General features: G+C 42.8%; 1 protein-coding gene across 1 annotated transcript; it reads left to right on the top strand.

Moving 5' to 3' along the window:
- The first annotated feature begins 1,877 nt into the window (after window positions 1-1,877).
- LOC141736417 (fructose-1,6-bisphosphatase 1) lies at window positions 1,878-12,803 on the top strand. The gene is made up of 7 exons (XM_074570552.1): window positions 1,878-2,111; window positions 4,655-4,817; window positions 6,493-6,585; window positions 7,592-7,735; window positions 8,959-9,096; window positions 10,314-10,433; window positions 12,375-12,803. Exons 1-7 carry the CDS (start codon window positions 1,942-1,944, stop codon window positions 12,564-12,566), a joined length of 1,020 nt encoding a protein of 339 aa, XP_074426653.1. The 5' UTR covers window positions 1,878-1,941; the 3' UTR covers window positions 12,567-12,803.
- Window positions 12,804-16,111: the final 3,308 nt, after the last annotated feature.

Here is a 16,111-nt window from a genome sequence, read left to right as displayed (position 1 = left end):
GACCTTAAAGATCACCTAGTTCCAATACCCCTGCCATGGTGAGGGACACCTCCCACTAGACCAGGTTACTCAAAGCCCCATCCAACCTGGACATGAACACCTCCAGGGATGTGGCATCAACAGCTTCTCTGGGCAACCTGTGACAGTGTCAATCTTGGCTATTTTACACTGAAGTATGGTTCTTCCTGCAGGTTCCTGATGTATTTGTTAAGGTCTTCACAGTCAAGGTAAATTTTCCCAAATCAGCAGCTCTGGGGTTTTTTACCATAACTCATGTATTCCCAGGCTGTTCTAGCCTACTTACTTCTACCCATTTTAAGTGCACTCATTGAAAATTTTATGGGATCTTTGCTATTAGTTCTTCTCAACTATTCAGGCTGAAGTAGGTGCTATAAGTTGTTGTAAAACATTGTTTAACCTTAAAGAAAGAGCTAATTTCAATGTTCTGTAAATTTGTAAAAATTCACCTGCCAGTCCAAGAACACTTTTATGATGCTGGGCTGGTAACCACTTGCCAAAACCTGAAATATCCCATTTGGAACAGCTTTACAGCTACTTATATCTAACATCTTCAGGACTGTCTGTAATTCTGGGCATCGCTAAGTTATGCCAAAGTTGTGTGCTCTTGCAGGAGAAGGCCTTTACACATACCTTTGAAGTATGTAATGCATAGATATGCAATGGACTTTGCATGAAGAAAGAACATATATATGCAAAGAAGCGCATATTTTAACAGATTTTTGCCCTGCATTTGACACCACCTACTATGATTTCAGTCTGTGGTTTCAATTTTAGGATTTGAGACTGTGCTTATCCAACTCATGGATGTATTCTACTGAAAAGTAACCAGAATTTCTTAATTGATCTCCTTAGATAATACACACATAAAATGATAGGTAATACAAAAAATCTGCACTGTAATGAGTGGATTACCCACATCAACATTTGTATTTTTCAAATTACAAAGCGTGAAAGGGTGTATCTAGAGTCAGATGTTGCACAAACTTGGTTTCACTTACTGGTGCCTGGTGAAACGTTAGCAGCAAAGCATACTGCTTTGTTTTACTGCGCAATTGTAAAGGCTGGACTGAAAAGCAGTGAGATTCAGGAGGGTTTAGGTTCCTATCTGTGTTTTGCAGTAGTATTTGTATGAGTTGCATTAATTTCTAGCTTTTGGAGTGGGACTTGAGCTACAGCTTTCTATTGAATTGGTTTGGAGAGTTAGTTTTAAAAATCTCATTGGGTCCAGTTGCAAGTGGCCATTTCCCTGCAGCTTTTGTGTCATTTTATGGTGTCAGGCGTGATGGCGCGTGTGGGGTTAGCATGATCTCTTTAAACAGAAGTTAATACTTGACAGAATCAGTTACTAAATGTGTGTTTTTCCTGTACTGCTGGGTCAGAATAAGAGCACTCCCGTGAAGCAGGAGACACTAACCTTGCTCTGCGGGTTCTGTGCTCAGTTCACCATAACCCACGCGCCAGACTCGGAGTTTCACAATCATGCGGTGAAACAGAGCGGCCTTCTGAATTTTGGGGGCGTGCTTTTGGCAGCATGAACGCTGACATGTGAGCGTGGCCAACACTAAGAGCCACAGGGACCTGTGTCTCGATTCGCTTTCTGTGCCATTCGCATACAAGTTGACTCACGCATTGGGTGTGCCGTCGTCGCCCGTCCCCCCACCCGTCCCCCCACCCCCGCAATGGAGGGGACAGACGCTTTGGTGAAAAAAAGGATGTTTGCAGGGTTTTCCCCTCTCCTCATCCTCATCTCCATCCCCGACCAAAAGTGATGCGGGGTTGGCGGGGCGGGGGGAGGTGGCGAGAGCCCGGGGCGGGCTCTCACCGCCTCCCCCCGCCCCCGGCCACGCCCAGGCCACGCCCCGCGGGGGCTAGTGGCGGCGGCGACGGCGGCGGCGGCTCCACTCTCGCCGCGCTGCCACCATGACGGACCGCTCCGCTTTCGACACCAATGTCATCACCATGACCCGCTTCGTGATGGAGGAAGGCAGGCGGGCGAAAGGCACCGGGGAGTTCACGCAACTCCTCAACTCCCTCTGCACGGCCATCAAAGCCATCTCCACCGCCGTCCGTAAAGCGGGAATCGCCAACCTGTAAGTCCCAGGATGAGCGCCGGGAGCATCCCGCACCTTCACGCGTCCCCGCGGGTCCAGGGGATGCTGCAGCCTCCAGGGTCTTGGGGATGGGGATGGGGGGTGTCACCCGAAAGGCGTGTGAGCGGTGTTGCATCCACCCATACCCTTGCACAGAACTGTAACTAACTCTTTTAAGGTCTTGGACTCTTGAGTTTCTCAAGTGAAGTGGATCCTATGACTTTTTGATAATGCAAAGCATGCCGTCTTTGACAGATGTCTGCTGCTGATAGACCTTCATGCAAACCCTTGGTGGGTTTGGGTGCTTTGAACGAGAAGACCAAGAAGAACAGACTGAAAGACAAAGCATGTTAAAATATGGCTGCATTTTGGCTCATTTGTAGTCAGGAGTTTAATATCAAAGCACCATTCTATGCGATGAGGCATTTAATCAAATTCAGTGGCTTTTTTTTTCATATTGCATCATACCAACTTGAGTTTCTCTATGAAGCTTTGAATGTCTAAGGTTTTTAGAAACAGCACTGGTTAGGAACAGTAGTGTCTCTAGTCAGCCAGTCAGAGGGGAGTTTCTGTGGAGATGCATCCGAAGGAAATTAGAGCTCTTGAAATATTAAATAGGTGAAACTGGTTGTAGGTAACTAATCCCTCTAAGTATTTTACATATTGTTGATAAGCCAAACTGTGTGCTGATCAGGGCTTTATACATGGGCTGCTACATTACTTAATGGAAAATGTAGTAGAGGGAAAATGAATTTGCCCCTACAAACCATGTAGTGGAATATATAATATGTAAAAAGCCTCTGGCAATACAGAGTAATATTTATTACAAAATGTATCAGAGAGCTGAAAAATTTAGTGACTGAAGTTAATAAAATAGAAGGAATGGCAAGAGAGAATAAAAATCCTCCACTTTGTGTAGGTTTGAATTATTTTTCGTTGCTTTGACTTCAGACTTTGTATGTCTGTGATACTTTTTTAATCACTATGTGCTAGCCCTTTCATGTGCCCCCTGTGTCTCTCAGTAAAGTACAGGGTTTCCCACCTGTGACCTGATTTGTAACACTTTAAGGTCCCATTCCGTATGTGTCCTACCCATGTGTCAGTTGACAGCTGCCCACAGGTTCCATACCTGCGCTGATGGTTTTGCCTTATGATCCTGCACTGGATTTGACTCTCCACCAGTGCTGGCTAGCCAACTTCATATTTGTGAGCCTCCTTGAGCAGTACATCTCCCATTGTGGGACTGCATTTTATAACCGGTGGTGGGATTTTGCTTGGCTATCAGGGAATGAGAACAAGTAGGGATTGCCAGGGCCCATTTCTTTGGATCATCCCCAGGCTCAGCTGTACGCTCAGTGCTGCTCAGCAGCCGGGGTGCAGAACACCGGGATAAGCCACAGCCCATTCCCAGCTGCAGGCTCTGTGCAGGGCACCCTGCAGTCCCCTCCCAGGAGTCCCCAGCAGACGAGGTGTGAGAGCTGTAGCTGCTGGCCAAACAGTTTTTGCTCTGAGGATGAGGACTTGTGCCTCTGCTCTCAAGCATGGTGTTCAAAGTATATTGTTTCCTAAAAGCACTTTCACATTTGCAGAAAAATGTTCAAACTGCTGTATCAGAGAGAAAGACAGAGAATTATGCCAGGTCTTTTTTTTTTTATCTCATGCATTAAACTGAAGAATTGCAGTACATTCGAAGTAGTGGGTTCAGTGTTACTACAAAAACCTGAAACATCAGTATTCAGCCTAATCAATGAATCGTAGCTGAAGTACGTAAGAGCCCTCTGAAAGTGTGCAGAGCTGGCTATTGTTTTTCTCTTCCTAGAGCTAAACTTCCCCTCTCTGTTTTGCATGCTTTCGAAATCACCTGTCACAAGGTCTCCTGGTACTTCCGGATGCCAGATGACTTGATTCTGATTAGATGGCAGGGTTTTATTTATGTTTCGATTTGTAATTCTTAGTTTTATTCCCAAGGAAATGTTTACTACTTAAAATCAAACCTGAAAACACTGAACCATAAAAATATTGATTTATCTGTGAGCAAAGTGTTTCTACTGCAATTTGTACATCAGGAGCAAATTACATAGGAAGTTATACCGTAACTAGTGTCGTCATATTCATTGTTACTTTTTAAATGTAAGTTTTCTAATGAAGTCTTAGGTTTTGGGGTATGCAGCTCTAATATTGGAGCCTAGGATTCAGGGGAAGTATTTAGGTCTTAAAGGTAAGAGCTCATAAAATAACACAATTTTTGTAACGCAGCTTTCACAGCTGCTCTGGCTATGTTTGCCTATAGTTTATGGACTATTGAAAGGTGATTGCTTGTTTTGTGTTCCTCACGTTCCATGTCTTCTAGATTTGCCACCACAGCACATCTCAGCAAGAATCCACTGGTCAGTAAATAAAAAACAGGCTTAGAGAACTGAGTTATCATTGAAAAGCGTTTGTTTTACAAGACATTTTACAAGCATGAAGTTGCCAGGAACATGGCACTTTGGAAGACGTAGTGCCCCAGTCTCACAAAATGCTCTCTCTTGCCATTGCTCTAGCTATGGAATTGCTGGGTCTACCAATGTGACAGGAGATCAAGTAAAGAAGTTGGACCTCCTTTCCAATGACCTGGTGATTAACATGCTCAAGTCATCCTTCAGTACATGCGTTATTGTGTCAGAAGAAAACAAAGATGCTGTGATAGTGGAAACGGAGAAGCAGGTTAGTAGCTGTAAAAGTTCTTCTTGCTTGATTTCAAATCAGCCTTTGCAGGTGTATTGCTTCAGATTTGAGAAACTGAAAATGAGCTACAAATTTCAGAAAACATGTACTTTTCTATACTGGCAAAAGAAGGGGGATGGGGGCCAGGTGGAAAGACTGTCAGTCAACATTTGTCCTTTCTGGTATTTTGGCTGTCAAGACTGATGTTGTGTTTTGTTTTGTTTTGTTTTTTCTCTGTTGTTCCTCCCCACCTTCTTTTTTTCCCACCATTTCCTAATTGTGGAGGAAACTTATTTCTTGTTTGTCCCATCAGATCTCTGGTTCTATGCTCTGAGTTAGTCAAGCGCTTTTGTAAAGTAGCTTTGTCAGAAGGACACTGAGGAGCTGTTCTGTGCCAGTCAAATCTCGAGTTCTTCAATTCATGCAAATTCTCCTTGAAGCCGGTGAAAGACTTAGCAACAATGCAACAACAACAAAAAATTACTTAATTATTATTCATTGTTCCTTTTTCCTAGCTAATATTTTGGTGTGATCAGGTAAAAATCTGAGTAAAAATTTAATGAAAGCAAACAACTAAAACATAATTTAGAAAGTATAATAATGTTTGCTTTGTCAAAGCAGTTCTCTCTTTCCCTGTTGAGAAATCTTCACAGTTGATTTTATAGGCATTGGGTGAACAAAGATTGCTTTAGATCTGAACAAATATGGTTTTAGTTCCTCAAAGATCACTGAGGAAGGCACACTGTTAATGCTTTTCTAAAATCAATGTGAGCTAATATGGTGTTTTTATCAGAATTCCTACACAGAATTCCTACCTGCAGAGTAGAGCATTGCAGGACTTAAATAAGTTTCTGGCATGCAGGGTGAAATCAAATGAAAAGCGAATAAACACTCACTGTTGGTACACATGATTATTAAAATGACTGTGGCTAAAATAAGAGGAAAACAAGCTATTTAAAAGGTACAGATAATTCAGCTGTTTTTCCTGTACCGGCAATTTCCTGTACCTTCAGGAATCCTTAATACAGCGATAGGCGGGGACCATTCTTTTTTGGGGAGGAAAACCTCTCAAAATCCAGGATAAGACCACAGATTGGCTAAGGTAATTTCTGACCATCTGTCCATTTAGAGCACAGATAAAGTGAAATGTATAGCTTATGAACATCAGGTGTGAAAGGTCTTTTTATTGTCTCTAATTTTACCTGTACATGAAAAAGGCTGATAATCTTCATTTGTCTTTTTCCTTATAACTCAGAAAACCATTTTATTAGAGACAAGAAAGTGTAGCCTAGATGGTAGATGTTATAGGATATCTATCAAAATGTATCAGCATTAATTAAATAAATGAAGTTAAACTAATAATTAAAAAGCGTTGTCTTTTTTTAATATTAAAAATTGTGTATGAAAACTTCATATTTCCCATGTCATCATCTATTATTTACTTTAAAGATTTCCCAGCTACTACTGTGGTGAATCACACAGTTGTAATCAAGAATGAAATCTGTGCCAACAAATTTCTAACATTGAATTCAGTTCCTTCATAATCTATAAAAGCCTTTTATCTTACATTGCTTTTAAAATCTCTGAGCAAATTTACCTACTAAAGCATTCTTACTTGGCGGGAGTGGACAAATAATGTCATTAACCTAGTTGTTCCCTCTTTTGTATTTTCTAGGGTAAATACATAGTCTGCATAGACCCTCTAGATGGCTCATCGAACATTGACTGTCTTGTTTCCATTGGGACCATCTTTGCCATCTATAGAAAGGTAAAATGCTTTCATGTAAGACAGGGAAAAGTATTATTGTGCACCTTTTGATGAAATAAAATTGCATGTGAGGACTTAATAAAACCTAACTAAGCATGTTTGTGAAAGAAACTTTCAGGACCAGCTTTAAGTTAAATCTGCTATTTCACAGACATTTGTGAGGGATTTAAATTAGTCTCTTAGAAGATGAGGCACCTATATGTACATGGAAGGCTCGCTGATACTTAATTAGCCAGCTAAAGGAGTTACCCCTTACAAACAAATCATGTCTCAAGTTTTCACGAATATTTGTGTTGAGACAAAATACCACACGGTCGTCATCTACTTGGGGAATGTGCTTTCAGGTTTTCTTGTTCTCTGTACTAAATAGTCCTGTTAGCCTGAGGACAGGCTTCAAACACAAACCAGAGTTGAAACATGGCATGTGCATTTGAAGTGTCTTAATTCACTCTGAAAGGCAGAAGCCTTGTCTGAAGGAGCTTGAAATACTGGATTTACATGTCACAAGATGGGGGAAAAAGTAAGTCAGATAAAACACACCCAACTGTCCATTTTAATCATCTTTTGTATGTCGTCATACATCTCAAAGCAACTTCATTTTTGTGTGAAGCAAAAGAAAACAAAAAATCCCAAGTACTCGATCAGTTGTGAACTCTGTGAGTCATATTTCATTGCTTGCTTTTTAACTGTGCCCTGGAGTTTTCCTCCGAGCTATGTTCATCGTCACCTAACAAGGAGGTACACAGCTCTATATTATCTCTTTAATCCTTTCCTGCTTCCTGCATTCCAACTAGGCTTATACAAGGTAATTCTAGATCAATGTGTTTGTCTCCTCTGTATAATTTGTATTAGTCCATCCAGTAGGAATCTCAGTTGTGGATCATGGAAACGTTTGTGTCACCTCATGCATGGATATGGAGTAGAAGACCGTCCCTATCCCAAAGAGTCCAGTTATGTACAAACTATAGAAATGAAGTAAAATTGACTATACTCCTTCTTATCCTAGATGTCCCCTGGCGAACCTTCTGGGAAAGATGCTTTACAACCTGGGCGTAATATTGTGGCAGCTGGTTATGCTCTCTATGGGAGTGCCACAATGCTGGTACTGGCCACTTCTGCTGGAGGCGTCAACTGTTTCATGCTGGATCCGGTGAGAATGTCTTCTGTTTATTTGTTTCTTTATTAGGGATAACAAGGTACTGTTTGTAAGAACTGTTTGTCTCCAAAAAAATCGAACAAAGGAGCAATTTTCAAGCTAACGTGGAGACATGAAGTATACTTAATAACCCATCAGCAATAATGTCAAGAGATTTTTGCGTTTTGCCTGCCAGCTGCAGCAGTGCTATGTGTGATTCAACAACAGGAAGACAGCTGCCACGTCAGTGAAGCAAATATACAGCTTTTGCTAAACGATGTGATATTTAAAATGAGCTGTTTTCTGCAATGCAGAATGCTCTTTAAGACTTGTTTGTCTTTTCCTTAATGCTAGGACATTAGTAAACCAGAGAAGCAGAAATATTTAACCACCTTCTGTGTTTTCAGATCCCACCATGGTGTGTAAAAGAGTAAGTGATGTGTGTGTGGGTGCATTTGACGTTCTAGCATGCATTGACTATATGAGTTTTAAAATAAAAGTCGTATTGATCCTGGCAGAGATTAGTTTGCCTTAGTGACCTGTAATCAGGCTCTGCCACCTGACAGTATTAAATTTTTAGAACCTGCAGTGGTCAAGCATGAGGAAATATAATTTGGTGCTCCCTGCTAAGTGACAGCTTAAGTAGCTGCATGTATTTTTGTCTATATTCAGACAGCAGATTTAGCTTCGAGGATGCATGCATGTTGTTTATTTTTAGCCCTAACCTTGAAATTTACTTTAGTGAAAACTAAACAGACCAGCCTTTGGTTACAGAGATTGGCTCTCTTGACTCCAGGCTTCCAGTCAGCCCAAGCTAAGATGAACTGGAATTTATTAATATCTACAGTTATTTGAAGATGTTTATGCATTGATTCAACTGTCACTCTCAGTTTCCAAACTCCTCAGAGCTGTGCCTTTATTTTAAGTCTGGCAAAAGAGTGGAGAGCTAAATAAATTTACAGGCAACAGCCTTTTTTGGCATAGAAAAGTGATAGACAGCTGGGAATGGTAGTGTGAAGAAGCTTGCATGGCACCAGGATTCATGCTCTGTCTGTATTTTATGGATAAACAAAACACTTTCCATCTAGACTGCAAATACCACTTCTTTGTAGGTACCAAGTTATTAAAGAAAGCACTAGTAAATTTTTCCTAAATTGTGTGTATGGTTGGTTTTTGCCTCAGTTTGTAAATAAATTAGCAATTAATGTTAACAAATTGTTTTAATTTCTTATTGTTAGGCAATTGGAGAATTCATTTTGGTGGATAGGGATGTGAAAATCAAAAAGAAGGGAAATATCTACAGTCTCAATGAAGGCTATGCTAAATACTTCGATCCTGCAGTCACAGAGTATCTCAAAAAGAAGAAATTCCCTGAGGTAAAAGATCACGTTTCAGAGAAACTTTCTGATGACAAGCAACATCATAATTTCCAACTTTGTGATCAGTCATTGTCTCATGCACTGTTTAGAGCTTGTTTTCCTTTCCTGTTTATTTAAAATATGTCTTCATGTAGGACTGATAATTACCGCAGCAGTTGATGTGACCAGTTATTTCACCATCCTTCAGTACTGCACTGCACCTCTTTTTTTCCTTTCCTATTTTTTTTTTTAATCTTCCTTCTTGGCTAGGGGGCCTCAGTAATGGTACTAGAGGCAAAATTGGGCATTTGGTAGTCAAGTAGAGAGGAGGTCTCATCTGGTGATGAAGAAACTTGATGGACGTGTGTTAGATTGCTGCTTCCTCATTGCAGCGTCTGAGTAGGTGGAGAGCTGAGCGGGGACGGCAGTGGGTCATTGCTCAGTGGTTAACACAAGCTGGGTCCTGAGGGGGCCTGTCGCTTCAAAAGCTATTGTAGTTTCAGGGTCCACTTTGTGGTTGTGCAGCTTCCTGAGGTCAGGAGGCCTGAAGCTCTAAGGAGTGCCCGTAAAAATCATGTCTGTTCTCATGCCTTACACCTGTCATCATTGGAGTTATTACATGGACAACAAAGTGTAAACATCTACTATTGTTAGGTGTTCATATCCCTTCTTGACTTCATGATCTTGCTTTGAGGTGTTTTCTTCCGGCACCTTGCCAGACTTAAGGTATTGTTTATTTAGATATTAAAATGTACTCTCTGGAGTATAGTAAGGAAGTAATATCAGTAGTCAAATATTAACTTTTTCTTACCAAAAAGTTTTAGAAGCTGTCAAAAATGGGTAGAAGAAGTAAGAAAGATCACTTGTTTTGCTCCTTCATACTTTTTGCTACTACAAAAGAAAAAACCCCAACATCAATTCCTAGCATTTGATCTTTTTGCTGCTGGAAATACAGTATTCTCCAAGGGTTAGATCACTGATGGAGAGCTGGGATGCATTTTTTGTTATTGGCACTACCACTTACCTATCCTGAAGTCTTCTGTCAGTCCTTTTCCTTGGATTTCCCAACTAGAAAATGAGGATGAAACTGAAATTTTCTCCCAAACTACTTTGAATATTATCAATCAAACAATATGGAGGAGTGAGATGTTAGGACTACTAAGACAGGGAAAAGAAAAAAAAAATATTAACCCGGTGTGCTCAAAAGTTGCATTTATTTAAATGTCTTTCTGTAGGATGGCAGTTCGCCTTATGGTGGGAGGTACATAGGATCTATGGTGGCTGATGTGCATCGCACGCTGGTATATGGAGGAATTTTTCTGTATCCTGCTAACTCCAAAAGTCCCAAAGGAAAGGTAAACCTGAACAAGCCCAATTGTAGAAAATGTTGCATTATCTAGATATTTCAGTATCACAGATCAGTATTTCGATTGCAGAACATGTGTTTTACAGCTTGCACCTCTGGTGGGTGGGTATGGTCACTCCTTGCACACTGTCACGAGTGACAGCAGCCTGTGGTCAGACACCTATTTTAGGGACGCTGGTAACCTGTTTCAACTGCACTGACTTCTCTGTATTATAGAATCATAGAATGGTTTGGGTTGGAAGGGACCTTAAAGATCATTTAGTTCCAACCCCCCTGCCCTGGGCAGGGACACCTCCCACTAGACCAGGCTGCTCAAAGCCCCATCCAGCCTGGCCTTGAACACTTCCAGGGATGGGACATCCACAACTTCTCTGGGCAACCTGTTCCAGTGCCTCACCAACCTTACCGTAAAGAATTTCTTCCTAATATCCAATCTAAATCTTCCCTCCTTCAGTTTGAAACTGTTACCCCTCGTCCTGTAGCTACACTCCTTGATAAAGAGCCCCTCCCCATCTCTCCTGTAGGCCCCCCTTAGGTACTAGAAGGCCTTGGATCTCCTTGGAGCCTTCTCTTCTCCAGGCTGAACAACCGCAACTCTCTCAGCCTGTCCTCATAGGAGAGGTGCTCCAGCCCTCTGATCATATTCATGGCCCTCTGCTGGATCTGTTCCAACAGGTCCATGTCCTTCTTGTGCTGACTCCAGAGCTGGATGCCGTACTCCAGGTGGGGTCTGACAAGAGCAGAGTAGAGGGGCAGAATCACCTCCCTCAACCTGCTGGCCATGCTTCTTTTGATGCAGCCCAGGATATGGTTGGCTTTCTGGGCTGCAAGCGCATATTGCCAGCTCATGTTGAGTTTCTCACCCAGCAGAACCCCCAAGTCCTTCTCCTCAGGGCTGCTCTCAAGCCATTCTCCACCCAGTCTGTATTTGTGCCTGGGATTGCCATGACCCATGTGCAGTACCTTGCACTTGGCCTGGTTGAACTTCATGAGGTTCACACGGGCCCACCTCTCAAGCCTGTCCAGGTCCCTCTGGATGGCATCCCTTCCCTTCACTGTGTCGATCGTGCCACACAGCGTGGTGTTGTCAGCAAACTTGCTGAGGGTGCACTCAATCCCACTGCCCATGTCACCGACAAAGATGTTAAACAGCACTGGTCCCCAAACATGTTCAGAATACGGAATGTCCAAGGGATGTGCTGTTCAAACAGGCTTCTCTGTACATCTCAGCCCAAACCATGCTGGCCCCAACCAAAAGAAACATTACAAGGCAAAGTGAACAACGCACGTTGCCTCGAGATTCCTGTTACAAGCTAGTATATAAGAAGCCTAAATGTAGTGCCCCCCTTACGAGAAGCTCTGCCAAAGAGAAAACCATCTTCATCCTGTACTTGGTAACACTGCCTGATCTGGAGGAACTATGCCTGGCTGCCTCTGCCAGGACAATGGTCAGTCAGGGAAGATTACACACTTACAGGATGACAAGGGGACTGTTTATTCAGCAGAGACCTTTCATCTGTTTTGTAATTGTCCGTAAATTATTGCTTCAGGTTGCAGATAAGATGCAGTTATTCATTAGAGAAACCGAATGGCACACTCAGGGTCAGTGTTTTCTTTTCTTTTCACGCAGGCCTATGTGGTCTGCTGCCTTGTTGAAGGCTGTGTCTTACATATGAGCTTTATCTCTGTGTAAAGAGCCCAATGCAAACATGAGCTATGGAGAAAGCACTCCAATCGGGCAAATCCAGCATTCACTGTATTTTGTTTAAAAGAAGAATACACACAGTTTCATTCTTGAGTCCAAGTTTATATAAAATATGAAGTACTTGGAGTGTTGATTGGTTTAAAATCAAATGCCAAATATATTTACACTTCATGATTCTCAGCATTGCCTGTGCTGACCCTTGCCAGTTTGATTTTTGTCTTCTAGCTGAGACTGCTCTACGAATGCAATCCTATGGCTTTTGTTATTGAGAAGGCTGGGGGAATAGCAACAACCGGGCATCAAGCAATACTAGATATAGTGCCTGAGGATATCCACCAAAGAGTGCCTGTCGTCTTGGGATCTCCTGACGATGTGAAGGAGTACCTTGAGATAGTCAAGAAGCATTCTGCCAAGTAAAGAAAGCTTGCTGGAGTCGAGTCACTGTGCAGATGGGGATAAATGCCTTACAGCTGAGCCAAAGAACGCACTTCAGTACTGCAAGATTGAACTGTCTGACCTCTATCGCAAGAAAGGAAATAAGCCATATTTCCATAAGATTTTTTTAAAGTGAAATCTTGTGCAATTGCATTGTGCAACAAAAGGCATTAAAAGAGTGCATTAAAGGAAGCATTAAAAGTAAAATCAAAGGGAAAATATGTTTGCTTTTTCATTTATCATTTGTGATTACACAAAAGCCACTGTGCTACAAGGAAATACTGTGTTGAATTCAATAACTAGGGGAAGACTCAACTTTATCAGACAAGGTACAGACTATCACCCGAATATCTGTCTCTGTCCTCTTCTAAAAATCTTGGGAAGAAGACTCAGCAGCCTCCTACAGTGAGTGATCTTTCCTAGACCAGTCTCTAGTTCTTTGGCAAGAAATATAAATGCTAATGTGGACACTTTCACACGTTGTTTCTAGACCCCAGAAGTTACTCACTGTACTTCAGTCTGGGATTATTCTAACTGAGAATTAACATTGGTGAAATGTGTACATTAGTGTATGTTAATTCTGACACATACTGTTAATATTGCCAGTTGTCACTCATATCAGATCCAGTTACACAAGGATGGAAAATGACATTTTGGAGGTGGATTTTGAACAGGATAATGAACATGTGTAGACAGCTTGATACCATCCTGCTGTGATGAGCTGGCTATTTTTGCCAGAAATTAACCTGCTTGCTTGGTGACAAAATGAATCTATGTGTTGCTAGCAACTGCTCCCCAGGTGTTCTTTGTGTTATTTTGGGAGTGTGTATTACCACGGAAAAGGATTCTGCTGTGCAAGCAGAAGTAAGTTGTGAAGATCCCCACAAAGCACACTGACATTTAAAATGCTGATTCAGAGCATGCTGCTGGGAACAGGACATTAGTGCTTGGGAGCTAGATGGGCTCTCCACCTGTCCGGGTGCAGTTTATGGCCGTGGCTCACAAGCTTTTTGAATCGATCCAAATCGGCAGATCTTTGACATTTCTCACTGCCCACTTGCCTTCACCAAACTCAAACTAAGGGACACGTGGATGTTGCTGTTGGATAGACTGCCAGTGAACATTCACTGAAGCTGTGGTCTGGGAGCCCCTGTCTATGGGTGCAGTGAGCTATAAAACTGCCTGTCTGAGAATTTTGCATACATCAGTGCAGGTACCCTGTCTGAGCTTGGTTCTTCTTGTAAAACAAGATGAAAAGAGTCGGGGGGGAACCTAGAGGCCATGTTGTGAAGGCATGCTCTGTGAGGGCACAGACAAAAAAACATAGGGGGCCTTGTTCTGACACAGGTTGCATTTGGAGCATTTGGAAGCACACTGGCAACCGTCAGATGGGTATATATATCCATCTGTTGTCCAAACTGATAGGGGACAAGGCGTTTCTGGCAGGGGCCAAATGGCTAGTTGCTGCTGAAAATGCTGTTTCTGACGAGACTTTAGTGAAGCTAGCGAAGATGGGGCTTGCAGGGACCTGAGCTCTTAAAAGATTAGGATGGGCCTGGAAATCTACACTGAGCTCTCGTTCTGGTTGTGTTTTTCACACCTTTTCACGCTGTGAGGGTCTGAGTCTGGCCCTGCACAGGATCTGGCTCCTCTGTAGGACAAACTGCTCTGGGAAACAAGCAGACTATGGCTTACGTACTTTGCCTGATATGCATCTGCAAAATCGGGCACCCCACAGAAAGCAACCATGCGGTATGCTGTCTAATTTTTTATTAATTTCCCTCTGGAGGAAGGCTCAAACCCAAGCGAGGTGCCCTTGTTGCCAGTCTGGGGGCCAGCCTGGAAGTAGAGGGTTTACTACCCTGATCTGTGAGTGCTGTGCCATGACCTGAGAGAGGACTTCATGTCAGCAAGTGGGACAGCCGTGTGCTGGGGGATTCCTGTGGCCCAGGCTTTTCTTCACAGGCTGCTCTTTCTTGTGCTGGGGCCAACGCTGCGTCCTCTGCCTCTTCACATGAGCAGCCAACCACTGGGCTGTGGCCATGCTCTCGCTTTTGTAAAAAGAAAAAAAAAGCTGTCCTTGCATCTGTTTTGTCTTTTCATTGTGATTGCGAAAGAAACAGCAAGTCTCTCTCAGTTTTGATGAGGAGTGAAGGTCCTGGGAGTGGCTGGAGATGTCTACCTTGCACTTCCCGAAGGAGCTGCATATTCCTCTCCTGAGCATTCCCTTACTTAACAGGCACTAGCACATACCCCATAGCACTTCAAAAGGCTCCAAGCCCACTAAATCAACAACAGCAGGCAGCATGCTGAGAAGGACGCTAAACCTCTCTGAGGTTCTGGATGCTGCTCCTAGAGGAAAGTGCCTGGCTGTTGTTGTCATACACAGCTTTTTTAGATCTCTAAGTTTTTAATTTGACCTGTCCCCAGAACCATAGCTGGACACAATTTTGTATTTAATACACTAAGCAGAGGATAGTTGGAAGCCCTTACAGCTTTTTTCTGGCTTTCCATGTATCAGTTTGGACTACGGTGTCTCACAAGTCTGTTGGCACATCTTGACAGGCAGTATGCACAGCAGCCATTTTTGCCTAGTTACAGGAATTCCTCGGCTCTATTCTGCCCTCAACCCCTTCAGGAATCCGTGGGTTGCGGGGATATATCTATTTTTAAGACACCATACTGGCAGCAGGTAAAGGTTATAGATGGAAAGGCAATACTGCCCATGTCTGCTAGCTCAGTTTCCACTGTTTTGGTTTTGCCTGTAGGCTGACATTTTATAGTTAGCATTTTTCACATTGTGAGCTGGGCTTTTCTTTCTGTCTGTAATACGGAAGCCCACATTTGAACAGCACCCCCATGCAGCCACCAGCTGGGAGAACGGTTCAATAATCTCCTTCCACAGCCCCCTTCCCAGAGCTCACCCTGCGTGTCGATGCGGGGCAAGAGGGTCGTTTTGTCACCGCGTGCACCGTCAGCCCCCCTTGCAGAACCACCCCCTGCCCTGCTCACGGGCTGAACTGTGGCATTTGGTGAAAGGTCGCTGGCTCCAATTTCAACCGGTGCCATCCAAGCGACTAATGTTTCAAATCAGTTAGAAGAGGTGTCACCTTTAAGGCACAGGGCTAGCCTATATGCCAGTGGAAGTGTGACTCACCCCTGAGAGCTCTTGTCTAATCTTTATATTAGACAGCAAATCTCCCACGGATCTGTCAAATGCAGGTGTTTATTTTTTTATCCTTTCTATGCTGTTCCAACCCATCTTACTGAATGATTCTTATAAAGAATCATCACACATTTTTGAAACAATCTGATTTTTCCCCCCTACTCCCCTGCCCCTCATTAAATGGTAATTATTTCTATATTATTTATATATTTATATTATTCAGCTTAATCATTCAGTTTTTTTCCATTCAGTGGGATCACAGTATTTATTAAAGCAGGGTGAAGTTTTCATGCAACCCAGTCTTGTGCCTTTGTCCAAGTTTTATTCTTTTATTTCTCTTCTTGCTCCACTGTTGGCTGCA

The sequence above is a fragment of the Larus michahellis genome, chromosome Z, assembly GCF_964199755.1.
Source record: "Larus michahellis chromosome Z, bLarMic1.1, whole genome shotgun sequence".
NCBI classification, from domain to species: Eukaryota; Metazoa; Chordata; class Aves; order Charadriiformes; family Laridae; genus Larus; species Larus michahellis.
Note: the sequence above shows the minus strand (reverse complement) of the source record. Positions and strands in the feature narration are given on the sequence as shown.